At 46.5% G+C, this 23,266-nt stretch overlaps 1 protein-coding gene across 1 annotated transcript; it reads left to right on the plus strand.

Annotated features, from left to right (window-relative positions):
- Nucleotides 1-610: 610 nt before the first annotated feature.
- Nucleotides 611-7,119, plus strand: LOC104670673 (keratin, type II cytoskeletal 2 oral-like). The gene is made up of 8 exons (XM_030939696.1): nucleotides 611-639; nucleotides 2,022-2,082; nucleotides 2,788-2,882; nucleotides 3,220-3,369; nucleotides 4,628-4,770; nucleotides 5,438-5,660; nucleotides 6,343-6,377; nucleotides 6,701-7,119. Exons 1-8 carry the CDS (start codon nucleotides 611-613, stop codon nucleotides 7,117-7,119), a joined length of 1,155 nt encoding a protein of 384 aa, XP_030795556.1.
- The last annotated feature ends 16,147 nt before the right edge of the window (nucleotides 7,120-23,266 follow it).

Here is a 23,266-nt window from a genome sequence, read left to right on the forward strand (position 1 = left end):
GTCGTGACTGACAAGGAGAAGGAAGGTGCAACAGAAGTTCGAGAAGTTCTCAGCAGTGGTGGGCCTGCTTACTACAGCAACAGGTGAGGAAAATACTGCAGCACTCCCTGGATGGAGGCGCCATCCCTCTGTGTGCCCCGTCCCGTGGCTCCTCAGAGGGGCTGCTGAGGCTGCTGCTCCAGGGACTGCTGGCTGCCATCATTGATGTCTCCTAACCATCGCCTTCTGAAACTCAAACACTGAACTCCCCCTCCATCTCGGAAGACTTGCAATCTGCTCGTCTTTGAAAGAGAGGCCTACTCTGCCGAAGCTGAATTTGTATTTGAGGGATGAGTCGACCTGCCATCAGCTTGTGATGTGAGATGAGGGTAAAGGGGCACCTCCTCCTAGGTGCTTCCCATAGGAAGATTTTAGTGTGAGGAGCAGCAAATGTTGAAGGCATGTGAGGCTTGTTTGCACATATACGTGCAAGGGCCTGGCTGAATGAATGGTCTATGTGTCTGCGTTCTGGATATTCCATGCAAGGGAAAACATGGCAATGACAGTGGTGACTGTGTGGTGTCTGTGCTTGGTTAGCTGCTGAGAGTGTCATCAGTACTCTTGGGGTACGATGTGTGGAGATCTCTTTGTGACCCTGGGGTAATAGGAGGCCTCACAGAAAGGGCTTGTAGTGATTCTTTGCGGGGTCCCATTTCCCTATGTGTCCTGGGGGAAGCTGAAGAAGTTAGTCTTACCATTGGAACATCACACCTTTTTAGAGGTGAAGCTCTTGAAAATTAAGTGACCTTCTAGAGGTACCTAGCTGGTTCCTCTCAGTGTCTCAGTGTCTGGATAAATTTATTTACAGAGGCTGGGTGCGGCGGTTCACGCCCGTGATCCTAGCACTTCAGGAGTCTGAGGCAGGTGGACTGCTTGAGTCCAGGAGTTTGAGACTAGCCTGGGCAACACAGTGAGACCCTGTCTCTACAAAAACCACAAAAATTAGCCAGGCATGGTGGTGCACACCTGTAGTCTTAGCTACTTGGGGGGCTGAGGAGGGAGAAACACCTGAGCCCAAGAGGCAGAGGTTGCAGTGAGCCAAGATCGCGCCACTGCACTCCAGCCTGGGCAACAGAGTGAGACCCTGTCTCAAAAAAAATTGTTTACAGAAAAACAGAAAGTGATGCTGAAAATGCAGCTCCTCCGCAGCAAGTGGGTTTGGCTGCTCAAGGTCTCAGTAGTAACGCTTATCATCCTTAAAGGGGGCTTCTGAGATTTTGGAATCCCGAGTGTCTAGCATAAGGCCTGACATGTGCTTGGTGCTCTGCAAACATTTGTTGAATGACCAGTTGATTGATATTTACTCCCCTGCTTATATGGTTAGCCTTGAACTTTTGGGCAGAAATGTCTCATAGCAGATAAAAGTTTGAGACATCTTTAGCTAGTGGTTAAGTTTAAATGCAGGACTCAGGTGCATCTAGGATCTTTCTTGGGCAAAGGTCTGCTTGAGAGACACTTCTCTGTGGTTTTCTCTAATTCCCACCTGAGTGCAGTGTACCCAGGATTGTAAACATCTTCCTGGAGACTGCATCTGCTGTAGAATGCTCACTAAGTACCTATGGAGAGCCCATGGTGCTACTGTACTTGCTATACACAGAGTTGGCACCAGAAAATTCCCCTGAAAGCTCTTGGCAGCTCAGCCATCTCCCTCCAGTACCATAAATAGTTGAAAAAAATAAAAATTTCTCCAGAAAGCCTTCTAGGATCAATCACAATAGAATCCCACAAGGAAGGGATATCTACTTCACCGTCCAATCATCATCATCATTATTAAGTGGTGCCTGGCACATACAAAGTGCTAGTAAATGTCTGTAGAATGAACTGGGTCTTACCTGAACCCAGAAGGCAATGTATTGGAAAGATGCAGGCCTTGGGCTAAACTGGTAGGACAAGAAGCCCTGAGTCCATGTGATTCATGGGATGTACTCTGGGGCCATGGGGATGACAGAGAAGGCAGACCACAGGTGACCTTTTTCTCACAGGTATGAAGATGAGATCAACAAGTACACAGCTGCAGAGAATGACTTTGTGGTCCTGAAGAAGGTGAGGGGCCCCTTCCCAGCTTCCAACCCCAAAGCCCTGCTAACCTGAGTGGTTTGAGGGTGGAGGGGAGGCAGAAGCTTAGTGCTGTTGATCTGAGGACTTCTTGTAGGCCCTGCAAGTGAGGGCCAGAAAGAGGGAGGAGACCAGACAGGGTTCAGGCCCCAGTGGCTCCCTGCCCACCCCTGCTGAAGGGTGTGAAGGTCCGAGCAGACTTTTGCCAAGTCCTTTCCTGATGGGCACGCAGGGTTTATGGACCTGATTAAGCCTTGAGTTGTGATTACAAAATGGACCAAGGGAAGAAATAATTTCTCTCTTTTTTCTATTAGGAGTACATTCCCAGGAGTTACTTAAAGAGAGAGACATTGAGTGTGGCAAATTTAAATTGTCCCTCAGACCCCCTTCCTCACATATTCTTCTCCCCTTGTCTCGGGTAAGGGCCCCAGCCCCAGACTTCATTCTTCCTCTCGCCTTATAGTCTCTTTGTGCCCTTCCCTGGTGTGCGTTCACCAGCCCAGCCTGCAGAGTACTTGGTTTAGCAATGTTAGGGTGCAGCTGCCTGCGCCTGGATGGGATCTCCTTTCCCCTGAGTGCGAGTTCCCAGGGGCAGGGCCCCGTGGTCCCTTCTTCCTGCCCCTTTCCATAGTATGCAGGACTAGACAGAGTCACAGGTTGTCTAGTCTTGACAGTGACTGAATTATCTCCCAGGACGTCGATGCTGCCCACATGACCGAAGTGGAGCTGGAGGCCAAGGTGGAGAGGATGACAGGTGAGATCAACTTCCTGAAGGCCCTCTACAATGCTGGAAGTCTCCCTCATTGCCATTCCTTGGGACTCACCTGCCCTGCCTCCTAGAGGAGGGCATTTAGAAGTCCAGCAGGACTGTGGGTCTGTCTGTCCTGACCAGAGAGACACCGGCCCACCCTTGTGGGTAGTTCTGCCCTCTGCCTGGACCATTCAAACCTCTGCCTCCTCATCTTCTTTCCTCTGTTGTAGAAGTGGCCCTTGCCTTCCAGAAAAGCCTCTAGTGGTGGTCCCTCAGTCCTGAGCACCCCTCTCCTGAGCTGGTGGCTTCCTGTGCTCTGCTGGGCAGCCCGGTGTGGGTCTACTCAGGAGACGGCACGTTTGCTTGGCCCTGTGGGAGCTGTCCCAGATGCAGTCAGACACCAGCAACATGTCTGTGGTTCTTTCCATGTACAACAACCACTGCCTGGACCTGGGCAACATCATTGCCAAGGTCCGTGCCCAGTATGATGAGATTGCCCAGAGGAGCAAGGCTGAGGCTGAGGCATTGTGCTAGACCAAGACGGGTGACAGCATCATGTAGCTTTGGAGAATCTTGCTCCCCCATCAATCTACCTAGATAGTCCAGCATATCACCCAGGAAATCTTAGTGTACGTAAGTGTGGGGCATGATTTCACTTTGTGTAGGTGCTAGGCCTGAGTGTCATGATGGAAGCATAAGCCCACAGCCCTGGTCAAGTTCTTTTCCTCCTCATCCACATGTGCTTCTTGATGCTCTCGATCTCTACCCACAACCTCTGGATCACCCTGTTGAGCAGACCCTGCCTCCAAGCCATTCTTCCCACATCTCCATATGGCAGTCACCTCATCTTCCCACTTGTCTGGTCTTATTAACAGAGAGCTTTCTTCCCAGTCAGAAAGCTCTGACTTTTCTCTAACCCAGTGCTTCTCAACAGAGGGTAGGGAAGGTACGATTTTCCCCCATGGGACATTTGGAAATGTCTGCAGGCATTTTTGACTGTCATACCTAAAAGTGGGGAGGGGATACTAACTGGCATCTAGTGGGTAGAGGCCAGGGATGCTGTAAACATCTTATAATGCACAGGATGCCAGCCTCTGCAAAAAGAACTATTGTGCCCAAAATGTCAATAGCACCAAGGCTGACAAATTCTTAACCTAAATCTTTCTTGCTGCATCCCCTTTATTGTTATTTCGTGTTAGAAACTCTTCCATTTCTCCTCCACAAAGGCTCTGCATCTACGTGCACTTCTGGTTTGATCACACCGAGGTGTTGAAGCCAGTATCTGGAACAGCCAAGGGAGGGGGATGGACAAAGTCTAACTCCACAGGCCCAGGGAATTCTGTACATTCCCTCCCATTCCCCAAATCTGAGTGAGACAGAGTTGGTCCATATACATCTGATTCTTCCCCTGGATTTTCTGCTGGTTAAGAAAGAAGCTGGCTCCATCATCTGGGATGTTTGCATTCAAGTGCCCACACTGTCACTCCATAGCTGGATGACTTTGGTCATGGAACTCAGGCAATCTGAGTCTCAGCTTTCCTTTTGTATAAGATGGGGATAATAATGCCTTTCTCATCAAGTTGTTGTGAGGACGAATGAGATAAAACAGAGGGTCTGGTGCACAGTGACTGCTCAACAAACAGTAGCTACTGTTCTGGAAGACAGGACTTCTGATGCAGGGAGAGAGCACTGGGTTTGCATACGCCTGTGCTCTGATTTTTCCATTTGTGGTATGAAGGTGTTGAAGCAGGTGATCTATAAGACCCCTTTTCTGAAAATGTGACTTTTCTGGACACAGCTGGGGGAGCTGCAGACCATGGCCAGCAGGCATCATGGGGATGACCTGAGGAACACCAAGAGTGAGATCATGGAGCTCAACAGGATGATCCGGAGGCTGTGGGTGGAGATCGAGAGCATCGAGAAGCAGATGGGGATGAGGAGGACAAGAACATGACCAGGGCTGTGGGCTTATGCTTCCATCATGACACTCAGGACTAGCACCTACGCAAAGTGAAATCATGCCCCACACTCACGTACACTAAGATTTCCTGGGTGATATGCTGGGCTAGCGCTGAACTAAGATTGTTATGTGGATTTAGTTTCTGCTTCCCTGGAGCTTGAAGGTTGATATGGGATAGAAACTGAATACAGACATCATTAGGTGGTTGGAGAAATAAGTTGACTGTTGAACACTGAATTGGGGGAGTAGCCAAGGAAGTCCACATCTAGATGGGCTAAGGCAGAGGGAAGGTTTCTCTGATAATTCATGAAGACTTCCTGGAGGAGGGAAATTTTCAGAAGATGCTGAGTTATTTCCCATAAAAAAGGAGAGAGGCACAGGAAGGGTCTGGCTCCTCCTGAGTTGGTATAGCCCCTTGAAGCCAGGTGTTTCTAATCCCATTCCCTGGTAAGCTAGAACCTAGATCCAAGCCCAGGCTTCTCTGCTGACCAGCTGTGTAGCCTTTAACCCCAGTGCCTGGGGTTTCCTCACTTATCCAACATCAGGTAATACAGTGCAAGCACCAAACACACAGGATGGGCCATCAGTGAATGACACTCGAATCTAAACTGGACTCTTGGCTCCCCACACTAAGAACGCCAAGCTGCAGACGACCATCGCTGATGCAGAGCAGTGCCGGAAGGTGGCCCTCAAGGACACTAATGCCAGGCTTCAGGACATCAAGTATGGACTGCAGCAGGCCAAAGAGGACCTGGCCCTGCTGCTTTGCATGTACCAGGTGCTGATGAATGTCAAGCTGGCCCTGGATGTGGAGATCACCACCTACTGGACCCTCCTGGAGGGCGAGGAGTGCAGGTGAGAGTCCGTCTGGTTCCCAGGAGGCCCGAAGCCTGGGGCTTTCCTGCTTGAGCATGCTGCCAGGTGTGGGAGCTGTGCATGCTGTCAGAGGTGGCAGTGGCCATTGCAGGCACAGCCTCTTGTTCAGGGCTGGGAGATGCTGTCACACCAAGAAAGCTGTGCTTCCTATGCCATATGAACACATTAGCGCCTTACCTTGGGTAGTGTCCTATGTTTTAGCTATACAGTGTATGTCTGCGAAGATGAAGGGTCATAGACATAAATGTTATTTCTAGGCCATTTCTTTATTACTGCCTTAATTGTAAGTTTTTGAAGAGTGGGTTCCCGTACACTGGCACATGAGTATAGGGCTCTGTCCCACGTGGGTTCAAATAGCCTTTGCTAAATGAAGAGTATCCTGAGGAAGTGGAGAGCATGGGTGGGTCCAGAAATGTTCTGTGTCCTCTGATCTGTATCTCTTTGGGAGATGTTAGTGGAAAGAGTAACACTTTAACCTTACCCAAGAGAAATAACAATGTGTTTTATGATTTTCTGAGCACCCTTCCAGCTTATTTCTCACTCTCTACATCAATCAGGAGGGAATGGGAGTGGGGTGACCAAGGCTCTCCTTGCTGTTGACCTAAGGAAGGCCATTTAGGGAGAGGGAGGAACTGAGCGAACTGTCTGATCTTCCCCACAGGGTGTCTGGGAGGTACCAGAGTTCCGTGAGCCTCGGTGAGTATTGGGTTATTTCTCTGGGAAGGGGCTGGAGGCCTCGGAATGCAGTTTCTCAAGCCATGTGCCAGCGCTGGTGCGGGGCCATCCAGCCTGCAGGCTGGAAGAGCTGTTGGTGGCGGTTTTGGAGAAGCCAACCTCCCCTCCCCTCCCCTCCCCTCCCCTCCCCTCCCTGAAGCCTGTCCTCCCCACGCCTTGCCGGATCTCCACGGGGCGTCACCCTGGGGAAGACCTGCGGCCCGGAACTGTGGGAGGGGCTGGCCTGCGGAGCAGACCCTGCCAGGCTCCGTGATCCCGACTCTCTTTGCAGAAACGGTCCACAGCAGCACCGGCGGCGGCTGCGCCCTGGGAGGAGGAGCCCGAGCTGGGGCCCGCGGAGGTAGCGGGGACCGCAGCGGCTGGGACTAGGGCGGGAGCTCCGCGGAGCGCGAGGGCTTCTCTGGTTCTGGGACTTCTGCGCCGCCAGCCAGGGTGGCGGCGGCGGCGGCAGCAGCAGCGCGGCCAGCATCTCACAAAACTCCTCCCAGAGCCGGCGGTCCCGCCACAAATTCTGAACCCCGCGCCAGAGGCGTCCTCGGACCAGCCTCCTTCGCCCTCCGGCAGGCTCCGCTCTGAGCTCCCCCGCACCCCCGCCGGGCCCCTTCCCTCCGCTGCTTCTGACCTGTGCTCCGGAGCCCCACATTCCCAGACGGCTGGCATCGCAGCAACCCGAAAGTTGCCGGGATGGATGAGTAGGCAGTAAACCTTCCTCTGCCGGAATCGGCGGCTCATGCCTGTAATCCCAGCACTTTGGCAGGCCGAGGCGGGAGGATCACTTGAGCCCAGAGGTTTGAGGCTGCATTGAGCTAGCATGGCACCACTGCACTCCAGCCTGGGCAACTGAGCGAGACCCTGTCTTTAAACAAACAAACAAAATCTGAAAAAACATCCACCCACACAAGGCAGTGCCCACGTTCTGGGCCATGTCACCGCTTGTGCCTTGAAAGTGCCCCCACCCCAGCCAATGTCCCACTGCCTTATGGGACAGTTCCAACTGGCCCATTCCTCTCCCTGTAGGCAGGGCCTCCCGGGTCCCCACTTCCTGCTGGTGCTTTGATTTCCCAAGACTGGTACTTGTCCCATCTTGGCTTCAAGAAAGGAATTCTCTGTTCTGTACAATCTTCAACAAAGTGCGTTGTGTTTCAGACATCATGGTAGAATTTTCATTCTGGATTCCAAGTCATTAAGACTTTCTTTGTGGCCAGTGGGTCATTCACAGTCCCTTTCACACACACAGCTCTGGTCTGAGCTGGGAGGGGGACCCTGGGGAGGAAGTACTGAGAGTTCCCAGGCTGGAGGGGCAGGGCCTTTTCACCCAGGAGATACTATGGATGACATACATCCACCTTCCTAATTGTTCAGATTTGAATTCACAAACATTTCATTATATTTGAAAAAGTTGTAGGTTAGATTTCCTTGTTTTTCTAGTAATTCGAAATATGTCTGAAATTCTCCAAGAATCACAGCTAATTATAATCAAAGGAGTTGCTGGTAGTCAAACATTTTCAAAAGCAATTATAAAAATTCAAATGTTTTACGGCAAAAGTTACATATGCCGAGGATGTATGTTAACATGTTTGATATGATGTGGGGCGGAGCCTTCAAATATTGAGAGTTATGAGAACAAAGAACTTCAAATGGTCTGGTAACAGGTCACCCCCACCCTCATCCCTACCCCTACCCCAGATGAGAGCACAGAATCCAGGCAGATCCAGGAATACTTGGATAGAACAGAGGTTTGGTTCTGGGTATGGGGCATGCGAGTGGGAGAAGTAAAAGGTGAGCAAACATGCAAAGGCGTACATGCACGACAACCTTCCTTGTAAAATACTAACCAGTGTGGGGGACTGAGGAAGGTTGTCAGAGACAGCGAGAAAGAGACAGTACTCCTTGATAACAGATCACAGAAACTCTTAGCTAAGTACACAAAAAGCTGAGAGAGATAGCCAAAGGCTCACCACACTAGAAAAACAGCACACAACTACAGCTTCAACAGAGAATGTTCCAGTTCTAAGGTGAAACATTTATCTGGGATAGTCTAAATCGAGAGGAGGAAGCCTGGGAACTGTCCACTGCAGCTTGCACTGGGAGGGGCTATGGCTTCACCTCTCAAAAACAAGCACACTGTCCAAGGATTCTCTTTTCTCCATGCCCTCATTCTTATCCTTTATCTTTTTGATATAGCCATCCTAACAGGTGCGAAGTAATGTCTCATTGTGGTTTTGATTTGCATTTCTCTGATGGTTAGTGATGTTGAGCACTTGTACACTGTGGGTGGGAAGGTAAATTGGTATAGTACGGCCATGATGGAAAACAGTATGGAGGTTCCTCAAAACATTAAAAATGGAACTACCATATGACCCAGCAACACCACGTCTAAGTATATATCCAAGAGAAATTAAATCACTATCTTGAAGAGACACCTGCACCTCCATGTTCACTGCAGCTTTATCCACAATAGCCAAGATATGAAATCAACCCAAGTGTCCATTGATGGATAAATGGACAAAGAAAATGTAGAATATATACACAATGGGATATTAGTTAGCCATACAAAGGAAGAAATCTTGTCATTTGCAACAACATAGACAAACGGACAACATGATGCTAAGCGAAATAAGCCAGACTTTGAAAGACAAATATTTTAGCTGGGCCTGGTGGCACATGCCTATTATCCCACCTACTTGGGAGGCTGAGGCATGAGAATCACTTGAACCTGGGAGGTGGAGGTTGCAGTGAATATTTCAGCCTGGGTGACAGAGCAAAACCCTGCCCTGTCTCAAAAAAACAAAACAAAACAACAACAACAAAAACAAAACCTTAGAATCTCACTATATGTGGAATCTAAGACAGTCAAACTCATAGAAATGGAGTGAAGGGTGATTGCCAGGGGTTGGAAGTAGGGGTGGGAGAATTGGGGAAATGTTGGTTAAAGGGTAGGAAATTTCAGTTATGATGAAATTTTCTCTATGGTGAACAAGTTCTCTAAATGAACAAGAAAAAGCCAGCCCACATGTGCCTCTTAAGCAGTGAATGCAGCTTGGAGAGATTGTCCTTTAGCTTTAATGACAGAGGAGATACTTTTGGCTTGTTTCAAACTCATCAGTAAATTGCCACGTTCCTTTAAATAGATGATCAAAGAAAAGCTTGTCTGCATCTTTTATATGATTTACAATATATTATGGGGTCACAGTTTCCTGCTTATGGCAACATTCTAATTTAAAGGAAGCTGGATGGAAAATGCAGTTTGGTTAATAGAAATTTGCTTTTGTCATAATATAATAATCGCTAAAGTTGATGATCTCTTGTTACTTGCCTGACATGTGCTGAGCTTTATCTGAATTAACCCATCTAATCTTCACAGCCCTGTGAGGTAGGCAGTGTTATGGCCTCTGCTTCACAAAAGAGGAAATGAAAGCACAGAGAGATGAATGAACTCATCCAGGGTCACATAACTAGAAGGGATGGCACCAGCATTCAAACTCCAGCAGGCCTAACCTGAAAGCCCTCCTAAATTGCCCCATAAAGCAGAAGATAAGATAGTACAGCAAGAAACTCTCAGGCTTTGGAACCCAGCTGCCAGGTGTAATCTGGGCCCACTCCTTACCAGGAGTGTGTGACCTTGAACAGGCTGCTTGGCCACCCTCCTGACCCCTCACACAAAAGTCGTCAGTAAAATGCAGTTGTGGGGATGGAATCATGTCATCTGTTTAATTCTTGGCACATTGTAAGAGCTCAATAAAGGGTCATTACTGATTATGGCCAACATTTCAGGAACCTGTCTATTCTTTAAATGAAGAGAATAACACACTGCAAATTCCTTATGGTTATAAAGCACTGTAATCTCTCCCACCGTGGTCAAGTGAGACATGAACCTGGAATTGATGGCAGGTCTCATATTACCCTCAGGGACTTGGGATGCTGGTCCCACCCCACCACTAACTAGCCCTGTAACCTTGAGACTGGCCCGTCCTCTTTGATCCAACATATAGAAGCATTCTCTGCCCAGACAGCGCCATTCCTCTGCCGGGACCTCACTGTTTCTTTTGGAATTCAATCCAAGTTTAACCTGTAGCCTTATTTTCCTTTGGGGCCACACCTGCCTAGCTGCTCCCTTTGCTTCAGAGACAAGAGAGCTGCCAGGCTGAGGCACAAGAATCGCTTGAACCCGGGAGGTGGAGGTTGCAGTGAGCATTTCAGCCTGGGCGAATTATAAACAAATAAATGGTTGTATAAATAAATAAATAAATGGTTGTATAAATAGTCATGACTTCCAGCATGTTGGATGGAAGAGCTTTGGCATGCTTGGCACAATATTGTCTTTGGATCTTTGCCATGGGAATTTGCAAGCTGCCCTTAGTGAGGCCTCTAGACAATATCCAGGCCCAAGAGCACCTATTGGGTTTACCGAGAAGGAAGGAGACTGCCCGATTCTTATGTTCTAGGCAGACTCTGAGATTCTAGTTAAAGGGATGTCAAAGTGGCATCCAGGCTAGTTTTGGGCCTCAGGAGGAGCTTAAGACCCTAGTTGTTGCCCCAAACACACACCCTAACCCAGAAATCAGAGGATTCACCAGAGATGTTCCTGTGTGCCTGGCACCACATTCCCACCCCTGCATTCAGGCTTGTTAGAGATTGAAGGTGGAACACCCCGTATATCCATCTCTCTCAGGCTGCAGGAGAACAGAGGCACCTGGGAATTTCCCAGAGGACTCCTTATTCTTTCTGAATTCAAAGGGAGGGAAAGGTAGCCAAGCTCTAGTTCTATCTGCACCACCAACATTTTTGGGTAACTTTGGCCATGTCCCTGTCTTTGTACCCATGTCTTCCTTGTAAAATGAAGGACTGGGCTGATACTGTCCATCATATGTTTGGCTGTGATGCTCTTATGCAGGAAGAAGAGTGGGCCAAGGGTTGGCAAGCCAAGGCTAGGAGATTCTATTCAGTCACAAGAGGTTTCTCTCCCTGATATGTGTCACTGCCTCCACTGTGCTGACATTCCTAGACCAGGGTTGCAGCTCTCCACTCTCTCCTTGGCGGGGACTGGTGAGTGACAGTCTCCCTCTCTTCCTTTTTCCAGCCGCACACCCCTGACACACCTCTATGATATCCACTTCCAGACTCTGGGAAATGTAGGGTGAGGTGGGCGATAGAACTTTGGTAGCTGCTCCTGCTGGTCACACCAGCAGCTCTTCTGAACCCTGCTTCCAGCTGCTGTCTGGAACTGTGATCCAGGTGGCTGATAGTTTGCTCTGGGCCTCATCCTCTTGGCTGCCCTGGGTTTCAGTAACTAGGAGATGGGCTGGGGGAGCTGGAGCCTTCAACTAATTTCCCACTTTCTTTTAAGGTGTCAGGTGGGGAGAGGAGGAAGCGGACACATCTTTCTCCAAGGACCCCGTCTCTTCTGCAATACATGTAAGTTCCGAAGTGGGAGTGCCTGGATTCAAATCTCCATTCCACTATTTTCATTAATGTATTCTTGGACAAGATTCTTGTTCCAAGTCTTGCTTTGTCCGTTTGCAAAATGAACATAGTAAGAATATCTTCCTTATGATGTTGGTATTTAGATTTCGTGAGACCTTCCATGTTATAGACTCAGCACAGTGCATGGTCCATGGAAAGCACCTGGTGAAGTTCACTATTATGGTAATGATCATTACCCCTATCTGTGTCCTTAGACTGAATGGAATCTCAAGAGGCCATTTCATTTGTCCTTTTGTTTCCTCCAGGCCAGTGGTCCTCAAACTTGCTGCACATTAAAACCACCTTTTAAAAATTCTAAAGTTCAGACCATAGCCCCAGACCAATTAAACTCCACTCGTTAGGTGTGGGCCCAGGCACCAGTGATTTTGAAGCTTTCTAGCTGATTCCAATGTGAGCCAGTTTGGAAACTGCTGCTGTCTGCAGTCTAACCAGCTGAGGAGTTTCTTTTGGGGTAGTGATTCGTCCTAGGAACATTATTTACCCACTAATATTGATTTGAGTTGAAACACTTCCTTTGAGACAAGCAAAATCTCTCACGCTCCATTTTAAGTCATTTTTTTTTCTTCTGAGGAAGTAGAGAATAGCTATCACCCTCCACCAAAAGCTCGGTTAGTGAGTGTGTCCTCTCTCCCCTCCCAAGCCCTTCAAGGGATGACAGCAGCCCAGCAGGGGCCATCAGCTGATGGGAGGTAGACGAGGATGTTGGCATTGGATGCTGAAAGCTGATCATAGACAGAGATCAAAGAAGCTTCCTAAACTCTGCTGTCTGGGACTTCCTTTTTTATTTTATCGCAATGGAATACTTTCACATTCAGCATGAGAATATATAGAAACCGGGGTGAGTGCTGAACAAATTCCACTCAAAGACATTGCTGGACCCCTCTGTGACCCAAGCCAAACTCAGGCCTCAGGGTTTCCCAGTTGCTCCCTCGAGGCAAGGGGGCCTCTTCCTGGCTCCCCCATCCCACCCCTTCACGTGCCCATTCCTTCCTCTAGGCCTTGGCACAAGCAGTTTCTCTGGTCCTTCCCAGTCCCAGTCCCTACTGCAGAGCACCCTCCCTACTGGCCTACAGTACATCCTTCAAGGTTAGCTTGAGTTTACCTTTGCTTCTGTGAAGCCTTCTCCAGCTGCTTCTCTTTCTAAAAACTCTCATCGTACTCATAGGTCTCAATGCTGTAGCCATAGCCACACAATAACACCACTCGTAAGAGCAAGCCTTTCAAAATATTTGTTGTCAGAGGGGCAGAGCAAGATGGCCGAATAGGAACAGCTCCAGTCTCCAGCTCCCAGCGTGAGCGACACAGAAGACAGGTGATTTCTGCATTTTCAACTGAGGTACTAGGTTTATCTCACTAGGGAGTGCCGGACAATCGGTGCTGGTCAGCTGTTGCAGCCCGACCAGCGAGAGCTGAAGCAGGGAGAGGCATCACCTCACCTGGGAAGCACAAGGGGGAAGGGAATCCCTTTTCCTAGCCAGGGGAACTGAGACACACAACACCTGGAAAATTGGGTAACTCCCACCCCAATACTGTGCTTTAAGCAAACGGGCACACCAGGAGATTATATCCCACACCTGGCCGGGAGGGTCCCACGCCCACGGAGCCTACCTCATTGCTAGCACAGCAGTCTGCGATCTAACTGCAAGGCAGCAGCGAGGCTGGGGGAGGGGCGCCCGCCATTGCTGAGGCTTAAGTAGGTAAACAAAGCCCTGGGAAGATCGAACTGTGTGGAGCTCACAGCAGCTCAAGGAGGCCTGCCTGTCTCTGTAGACTCCACCTCTGGGGACAGGACACAGCTAAATAACAACAACAAAAACAAAAACAAAAAAGCAGCAGAAACCTCTGCAGACGCAAACGACTCTCTCTGACAGCTTTGAAGAGAGCAGTGGATCTCCCAACACGGAGGTTGAGATCTGAGAACGGACAGACTGCCTGCTGAAGTGGGTCCCTGACCCCTGAGTAGCCTAACTGGGAGACATCCTCCACTAGGGGCAGACCAACACCCCACACCTCACACGGTGGAGTACGCCCCTGAGAGGAAGCTTCCAAAGCAAGAATCAGACAGGTACACTTGCTGTTCAGCAGTATTCTATCTTCTGCAGCCTCTGCTGCTGACACCCAGGCAAACAGGGTCTGGAGTGGACCTCAAGCAATCTCCAACAGACCTACAGCTGAGGGTCCTGACTGTTAGAAGGAAAACTAACAAACAGGAAGGACACCCACACCAAAACCCCATCAGTACGTCACCATCATCAACGACCAGGGGCAGATAAAACCACAAAGATGGGGAAAAAGCAGGGCAGAAAAGCTGGAAATTCAAAGAATAAGAGCGCATCTTCCCCTCCAAAGGAACACAGCTCATCGCCAGCAATGGATCAAAGCTGGACGGAGAATGACTTTGACGAGATGAGAGAAGAAGGCTTCAGACCATCAAACTTCTCAGAGCTAAAGGAGGAATTATGTACCCAGCGCAAAGAAACTAAAAATCTTGAAAAAGGAGTGGAAGAATTGATAACCAGAATAATTAATGCAGAGAAGGCCATAAACGAACTGACAGAGATGAAAACCATGACACGAGAAATACGTGACAAATGCACAAGCTTCAGTAACTGACTAGATCAACTGGAAGAAAGAGTATCAGCGATTGAGGATCAAATGAATGAAATGAAGCGAGAAGAGAAGTCTAAAGAAAAAAGAAGAAAAAGAAATGAACAAAGCCTGCAAGAAGTATGGGATTATGTAAAAAGACCAAATCTACGTCTGATTGGGGTGCCTGAAAGTGAGGGAGAAAATGGAACCAAGTTGGAAAACACTCTTCAGGATATCATCCAGAAGAACTTCCCCAACCTAGTAGGGCAGGCCAACATTCAAATTCAGGAAATACAGAGAACGCCACAAAGATACTCCTCAAGAAGAGCAACTCCAAGACACATAATTGCCAGATTCACCAAAGTTGAAATGAAGGAAAAAATTTTAAGGGCAGCCAGAGAGAAAGGTCGGGTTACCCACAAAGGGAAGCCCATCAGACTAACAGCAGATCTCTCGGCAGAAACTCTACAAGCCAGAAGAGAGTGGGGGCCAATATTCAACATTCTTAAAGAAAAGAATTTTAAACCCAGAATTTCATATCCAGCCAAACTAAGCTTCATAAGCGAAGGAGAAATAAAATCCTTTACAGATAAGCAAATGCTTAGAGGTTTTGTCACCACCAGGCCTGCCTTACAAGAGACCCTGAAGGAAGCACTAAACATGGAAAGGAACAACCGGTACCAGCCATTGCAAAAACATGCTAAAATGTAAAGTCCATCTAGGCTAGGAAGAAACTGCATCAACTAACGAGCAAAATAACCAGTTAATATCATAATGGCAGGATTAAATTCACACATAACAATATTAACCTCAAATGTAAATGGACTAAATCCTCCAATTAAAAGACACAGACTGGCAAATAGGATAAAGAGTCAAGACCCATCAGTCTGCTGTATTCAGGAGACCCATCTCACATGCAGACACATACATAGGCTCAAAATAAAGGGATGGAGGAAGATCTACCAAGCAAATGGAGAACAAAAAAAAGCAGGGGTTGCAATCCTAGTCTCTGATAAAACAGACTTTAAACCATCAAAGATCAAAAGAGACAAAGAAGGCCATTACATAATGGTAAAGGGATCAATTCAACAGGAAGAGCTAACTATCCTGAATATATATGCACCCAATACAGGAGCACCCAGATTCATAAAGCAAGTCCTTAGAGACTTACAAAGGGACTTAGACTCCCATACAATAATAATGGGAGACTTCAACACCCCACTGTCAACATTAGACAGATCAACGAGACAGAAAGTTAACAAGGATATACAGGAATTGAACTCATCTCTGCAGCAAGCAGACCTAATAGATGTCTACAGAACTCTCCACCCCAAATCAACAGAATATACATTCTTCTCAGCACCACATCACACTTATTCCAAAATTGACCACATAATTGGAAGTAAAGCACTCCTCAGCAAATGTACAAAAACAGAAATTATAACAAACTGTCTCTCAGACCACAGTGCAATCAAACTAGAACTCAGGACTAAGAGACTCAATCAAAACTGCTCAACTACATGGAAACTGAACAACCTGCTCCTGAATGACTACTGGGTACATAACGAAATGAAGGCAGAAATAAAGATGTTCTTTGAAACCAATGAGAACAAAGATACAACATACCAGAATCTCTGGGACACATTTAAAGCAGTGTGTAGAGGGAAATTTATAGCACTAAATGCCCACAAGAGAAAGCAGGAAAGATCTAAAATGGACACTCTAACATCACAATTAAAAGAATTAGAGAAGCAAGAGCAAACACATTCAAAAGCTAGCAGAAGGCAAGAAATAACTAAGATCAGAGCAGAACTGAAGGAGATAGAGACACAAAAAACCCTCCAAAAAATCAATGAATCCAGGAGTTGGTTTTTTGAAAAGATCAACAAAATTGATCGACCGCTAGCAAGACTAATAAAGAAGAAAAGAGAGAAGAATCAAATAGACGCAATAAAAAATGATAAAGGGGATATCATCACTGACCCCACAGAAATACAAACTACCATCAGAGAATACTATAAACACATCTACGCAAATAAACTAGAAAATCTAGAAGAAATGGATAATTTCCTGGACACTTACACTCTCCCAAGACTAAACCAGGAAGAAGCTGAATCCCTGAATAGACCAATAGCAGGCTCTGAAATTGAGGCAATAATTAATAGCCTACCAACCAAAAAAAGTCCAGGACCAGATGGATTCACAGCTGAATTCTACCAGAGGTACAAGAAGGAGCTGGTACCATTCCTTCTGAAACTATTCCAATCAATAGAAAAAGAGGGAATCCTCCCTAACTCATTTTATGAGGCCAACATCATCTTGATACCAAAGCCTGGCAGAGACCCAACCAAAAAAGAGAATTTTAGACCAATATCCTTGATGAACATCGATGCAAAAATCCTCAATAAAATACTGGCAAACCGGATCCAGCAGCACATCAAATAGCTTATCCAGCATGATCAAGTGGGCTTCATCCCTGGGATGCAAGACTGGTTCAACATACGCAAATCAATAAACGTAATCCAGCATATAAACAGAACCAAAGACAAAAACCACATGATTATCTCAATAGATGCAGAAAAGGCCTTTGACAAAATTCAACAGCCCTTCATGCTAAAAACACTCAATAAATTCGGTATTGATGGAACGTATCTCAAAATAATAAGAGCTATTTATGACAAACCCACAGCCAATATCATACTGAATGGGCCAAAACTGGAAAAATTCCCTTTGAAAACTGGCACAAGACAGGGATGCCCTCTCTCACCACTCCTATTCAACATAGTGTTGGAAGTTCTGGCTAGGGCCATCAGGCAAGAGAAAGAAATAAAGGGTATTCAGTTAGGAAAAGAAGAAGTCAAATTGTCCCTGTTTGCAGATGACATGATTGTATATTTAGAAAACCCCATTGTCTCAGCCCAAAATCTCCTTAAGCTGATAAGAAACTTCAGCAAAATCTCAGGATACAAAATTAGTGTGCAAAAATCACAAGCATTCTTATACACCAGTAACAGACAAACAGAGAGCCAAATCAGGAATGAACTTCCATTCATAATTGCTTCAAAGAGAATAAAATACCTAGGAATCCAACTTACAAGGGATGTAAAGGACCTCTTCAAGGAGAACTACAAACCACTGCTCAGTGAAATAAAAGAGGACACAAACAAATGGAAGAACATACCATGCTCATGGATAGGAAGAATCAATATTGTGAAAATGGCCATACTGCCCAAGGTCATTTATAGATTCAATGCCATCCCCATCAAGCTACCAATGAGTTTCTTCACAGACTTGGAAAAAACTGCTTTAAAGTTCATATGGAACCAAAAAAGAGCCCGCATTTCCAAGACAATTCTAAGTCAAAAGAACAAAGCTGGAGGCATCACGATACCTGACTTCAAACTATACTACAAGGCTACAGTAACCAAAACAGCATGGTACTGGTACCAAAACAGAGATATAGACCAATGGAACAGAACAGAGTCCTCAGAAATAATACCACACATCTACAGCCATCTGATCTTTGATAAACCTGAGAGAAACAAGAAATGGGGAAAGGATTCCCTATTTAATAAATGGTGCTGGGAAAATTGGCTAGCCATAAGTAGAAAGCTGAAACTGGATCCTTTCCTTACTCCTTATACGAAGATTAATTCAAGATGGATTAGAGACTTAAATGTTAGACCTAATACCATAAAAACCCTAGAAGAAAACCTAGGTAATACCATTCAGGACATAGGCATGGTCAAGGACTTCATGTCTAAAACACCAAAAGCAATGGCAGCAAAAGCCAAAATTGACAAATGGGATCTAATTAAACTAAAGAGCTTCTGCACAGCAAAAGAAACTACCATCAGAGTGAACAGGCAACCTACAGAATGGGAGAAAATTTTTGCAATCTACTCATCTGACAAAGGGCTAATATCCAAAACCTACAAAGAACTCAAACAAATATACAAGAAAAAAACAAACAACCCCATCAAAAAGTGGGCAAAGGATATGAACAGACATTTCTCAAAAGAAGACATTCATACAGCCAACAGACACATGAAAAAATGCTCATCATCACTCGCCATCAGAGAAATGCAAATCAAAACCACAATGAGATACCATCTCACACCAGTTAGAATGGCAATCATTAAAAAGTGAGGAAACAATAGGTGCTGGAGAGGATGTGGAGAAATAGGAACACTTTTACACTGTTGGTGGGATTGTAAACTAGTTCAACCATTATGGAAAACAGTATGGTGATTCCTCAAGGATCTAGAACTAGAAGTACCACATGACCCAGCCGTCCCATTACTGGGTATATAGCCAAAGGATTACAAATCATGCTGCTATAAAGACACATGCACACGTATGTTTATTGCGGCACTATTCACAATAGCAAAGACTTGGAATCAACCCAAATGTCCATCAGTGACAGACTGGATTAAGAAAATGTGGCACATATACACCATGGAATACTATGCAGCCATAAAAAAGGATGAGTTTATGTCCTTTGTAGGGACATGGATGCAGCTGGAAACCATCATTCTCAGCAAACTATCACAAGAACAGAAAACCAAACACCGTATGTTCTCACTCATAGGTGGGAACTGAACAATGAGATCATTTGGACTTGGGAAGGGGAACATCACACACCGGGGCCTATCACGGGGATGGGGGAGGGGGGAGGGATTGCATTGGGAGTTATACCTGATGTAAATGACGAGTTGATGGGTGCTGACGAGTTGATGGGTGCTGCACACTAACATGGCACAAGTATAGATATGTAACAAACCTGCACGTTATGCACATGTACCCTAGAACTTAAAGTATAATAAAAATAAAAAATAAAAAAAAAGTAAAAGTAATGGCATTAAAAGTAAAAAAAAAAAAAAAAAAAAAAAAAAGCAAAAAAATAACCCCCCAAAAAACCACAAAATATTTGTTGTCTTCAAGTGCTTTACTTAAGGGTCAGATGAACAGGGCTCAGGGAACTCAATGATTAGTTCAATCATGAAACTGGTACATGGGGGAGCTGGGCTTTAACCCAGGGGCACTTAATTGTGGGGCTCAAGCTCTTGGTTCTCCAAGCTGTCCACGTGTCTTCACTTTAACTCAGTCAGGTAGGCCTTTGTTATTGGCCCGCTCTGCCCAGCAGTTGCGAGAGGAAAGGGGCTCCTGTTCCATGAAGTTGTTTCCCAAAAGCAAGGAGCTTCCTATCTGTTTAGGTGGCAGTAGAGACAGATGTGAAGGGGTTAATTATGTGCATTCTTCATGAGGGGGAGGTGGGGTTGAAAGTGAGTGGTGCAGCCAGAGAGAGAGAGGAGGGTTCACAAGGAGGGGTTGGGAGAAGGAACCCCACTTGTGTGACTCCTTGGGGCTTACAAAGTGCTCTTCCATATTTGTTCTTAGCTATTCATTACAATCACTCTGCAAAGCTGTATATATATATATATATAGAGAGAGAGAGAGACAGAGTCTCTCCCTCTTTTGCCCAGGCTGGATTGCAGTGGCACCATCTCGGCTCACTGAAACCTCCACCTCCCAGGTTCAAGCGATTCTCCTGCCTCAGCCTCCCAAGTAGCTGGGATTATATATTTTTGTATTTTTAGTAGAGACAGGGTTTCACTATGTTTGGCCAGGCTGGTCTCAAAACTCCTGACCTCAGGTGAGTCACCCACCTCTGCCTCCAAAAGTGCTGGGATTACAGTTGTGAGCCACTGCGCCCGGCTGGCTACTATTTTCTTTATTTTAGAGGTCAGGAAACTGAGGTTCAAGGAGTCAAGTGTCCTAGCCATGGGGCTAGGAGGGGAGGAGCTAGGAGTCAGAGCTGGGTTTCAAGATGCCCAATTCAAGGATCTATTTGCCATGCCCCTGCTGTTTCCTGTCTGGGACCTACTGTCCCTTCTCCATAACAGCCCCCATTTTCTCGGCCAGACCCCTGCTTCTTCCCCCTACTCTGTTCTCTCTGCCTCTTCTCTGGTACCTGATTCAGAATCCTGGTTTTTAGGCATCTTTCTCACATGAACCCACCCCATTCCCTAGCTTCACCTCCCTTTCCTTCCTCTGCTTCTACTGGTTCTCTCCTTGTCACTCTGTGCTGGAGGCTAGGCCCTGGCTTCCCTCTTCTGCCTTAGGGTTAGGAGTATGGCTGTGTGGACCATAGGTGCCTAGGACTACGGTAAGCATCAGTTCTGATTTGCCCAGGTATATCTTGGTTTAAGTACTGAAAATCTCAGGCAAAGTAGGACAGCTGTCATCCCACCAGGATCTGTGAGCAGCTATTTCTGCTTGTTTAGTGATTCCAGTGCTCTGTGCTTTTTTCTCCCCACATGACTTACAGCTTTGAATTCTTGAGAAACAGACACTTTGGTTCCTTAAGTGTCTGAGGCTCTAGAGTAGGCAGCTTGCCTAAGATGACACAGCCAGCCAGCAGCAGGGCTTCTGCCTATAAATTTCAGGCTCACTGTCTCCTCTATCCCACAGTGTCTCCTGGATGACCCACTGAACAGACACCATGCACGGAATGCAGAGGTTCATGAGAAGAGAGCGTGGAAGTGTGGAATTGTCCTTGGAGCCTTTCCCTGCCCAGGATGGCTTCTCACTGTGGCTCCCCCACACTACTCTTGTTTCTACCACCTGTTCTTCCCCACCTCTATTGGGATTTCTGCCACAACTTTCTTTTCTTTTCTTTGTTTCTTTTTTTTTTCTTGAGGCAGAGTTTTACTCTCGTTGCCCAGGCTAGAGTGCAATGGCGTGATCTCGGCTCACCGCAACCTCCACCTCCCGGGTTCAAGCGATTCTCCTGCCTCAGCCTCCCGAGTAGCTGGAATTACAGGCATGTGCCACCACACCTGGCTAATTTTTTGTATTTTTAGTAGAGACAGCATTCTCCATGTTGGTCAGGCTGGTCTTGAACTCCTAATCTCAGGTGATTCGCCTGCCTTGGCCTCCCAAAGTGCTGGGATTAAAGGCGCGAGCCAAAAATATTTATTGCAATGACCATAAAGAAAAAGGGCATTTAAAATACCAGGAAAATTCAGCCGGGCACAGTAGCTCATGCCTGTAATCCCAGCACTTTGGGAGGCTGAGGCAGGAGGATCACCTGAGGTCAAGAGTTTTAGACTAGCCTGGCCAACAAGGTGAAACCCTGTCTTTATTAAAAATACAAAAAATAGATGTGCTGGGGGCAGTGGCTCACGCCTGTAATCCCAGCACTTTGGGACGCCGAGGCTGGCGGATCACGAGTTCAGGAGATCGAGACCATTCTGGCTAACACAGTGAAATCCCATCTCTAGTAAAAATACAAAAAATTAACCGGGCGTGGTGGCAGGTGCCTATAGTCCCAGCTACTTGAGAGGCTGAGGCAGGAGAATGGCGTGAACCCAGGAGGCAGAGCTTGCAGTGAGCCGAGATCGGCCACTGCACTCCAGCCTGGGTGACAGAGTAAGATTCTGTCTCAAAAAAAAAAATTAGCCAGGCGTGATGGTGGGCACCTGTAATCCCAGTTACTCAGGAGGCTGAGACAGTAGAATCGCTTGAACCCAGGAGGCAGAGGTTGCAGGGAGCCAAGATTGCACCACTGCACTCCAGCCTGGGCAACAGTGTGAGACTCTGTCTCAAAAAACAAACAAACAAACAAAAAAAACAAAATCAAAAGCAAGAAAACTAGGAAAACTCCTCCCACAGTCTCTAAATAAATCAACTCACTTTCCGGTTACTTACAATGTCTGTCTTATCTGCAATTTTTTTTTGTGAGAGGGTCTCACTCTTTCACCCAGGCTGGAGTGCAGTGGCATGATCAGGGTTCACTGTGGTCTTGACCTCCCAGGCTTAATTAATCCTCCTACCTCAGGCCCCTGACCCCTGGGAGCTGGGACTACAGGCGTGTGCTACCACGCCTGGTTAATTTTTTGTATTTTTAGTAGAGACGGGGTTTCACCATATTGGCCAGACTGGTCTTGAACTCCTGGGCTCAAGTGATCTGCTCGCCTTGACCTCCCACAGTGCTGGGATTACAGGAGTAAGCTATCACAATCGACCTTCTGCATTCTTAATTCTTATGAGTTCACAGCACAGACTCCATCATGTAGTCTGCCTTTTCCCTTTAATATGGTACAAGTCGTTTCTGGTTCTGCTGCAGAGTCTCCAACAAGATGATTTAAAATAATTGTATCCAACTGGGCAAGCCATCACTTAGCCATTTTTCTAAGGCTGGAGATTTTTTTCCCAAGTTAAAAAAATTGTCATTACATTTTGGATGAAAGCCACAGCTATTTGAGTCCAGAGGGAAAACACACGTTTTTTTTGTTGGCGGACACTGATGCTCACTGAATGAGCTTCTCCCCAGGATGCTGTCTGGGACGTGCTTCTCAGAGTGTGAGCACAGATCAGTGCTGATCTACAGCGCTTTGTTATTGCCTTGTGGTAAGCACAGAATTTGAGAGTAGCCTTTTAGAAAATTATTATTGTTGTTGCTATTTTTAGTAGTTAAACAATGTTTTGCTTGCTGAATCTAAAAATCAAAAAAATTGGGGCTTGCATTTCGTATATCTCTTAAAAATTATCTTTAAGAGGTAATTCATTTAATTCTATTTTATAAAAGTATTGTCTATAAAGAACCAGAAATGATAAAACAGAAAGAGAAATAGGGATGGTTTGTCTTCTGGTCTAGAAGACAATATTAGGTAATGGTAGATGCTCAACAAATCTTGAACCACCGATTTTTGGTGCTGAAGTGCCTTGTGTGGTTTTGTGTTTGAGGAGTCTGAGGCTTATCAAGCAACACA

This window comes from Rhinopithecus roxellana, chromosome 10 (genome assembly GCF_007565055.1).
Source record: "Rhinopithecus roxellana isolate Shanxi Qingling chromosome 10, ASM756505v1, whole genome shotgun sequence".
NCBI classification, from domain to species: domain Eukaryota; kingdom Metazoa; phylum Chordata; class Mammalia; order Primates; family Cercopithecidae; genus Rhinopithecus; species Rhinopithecus roxellana.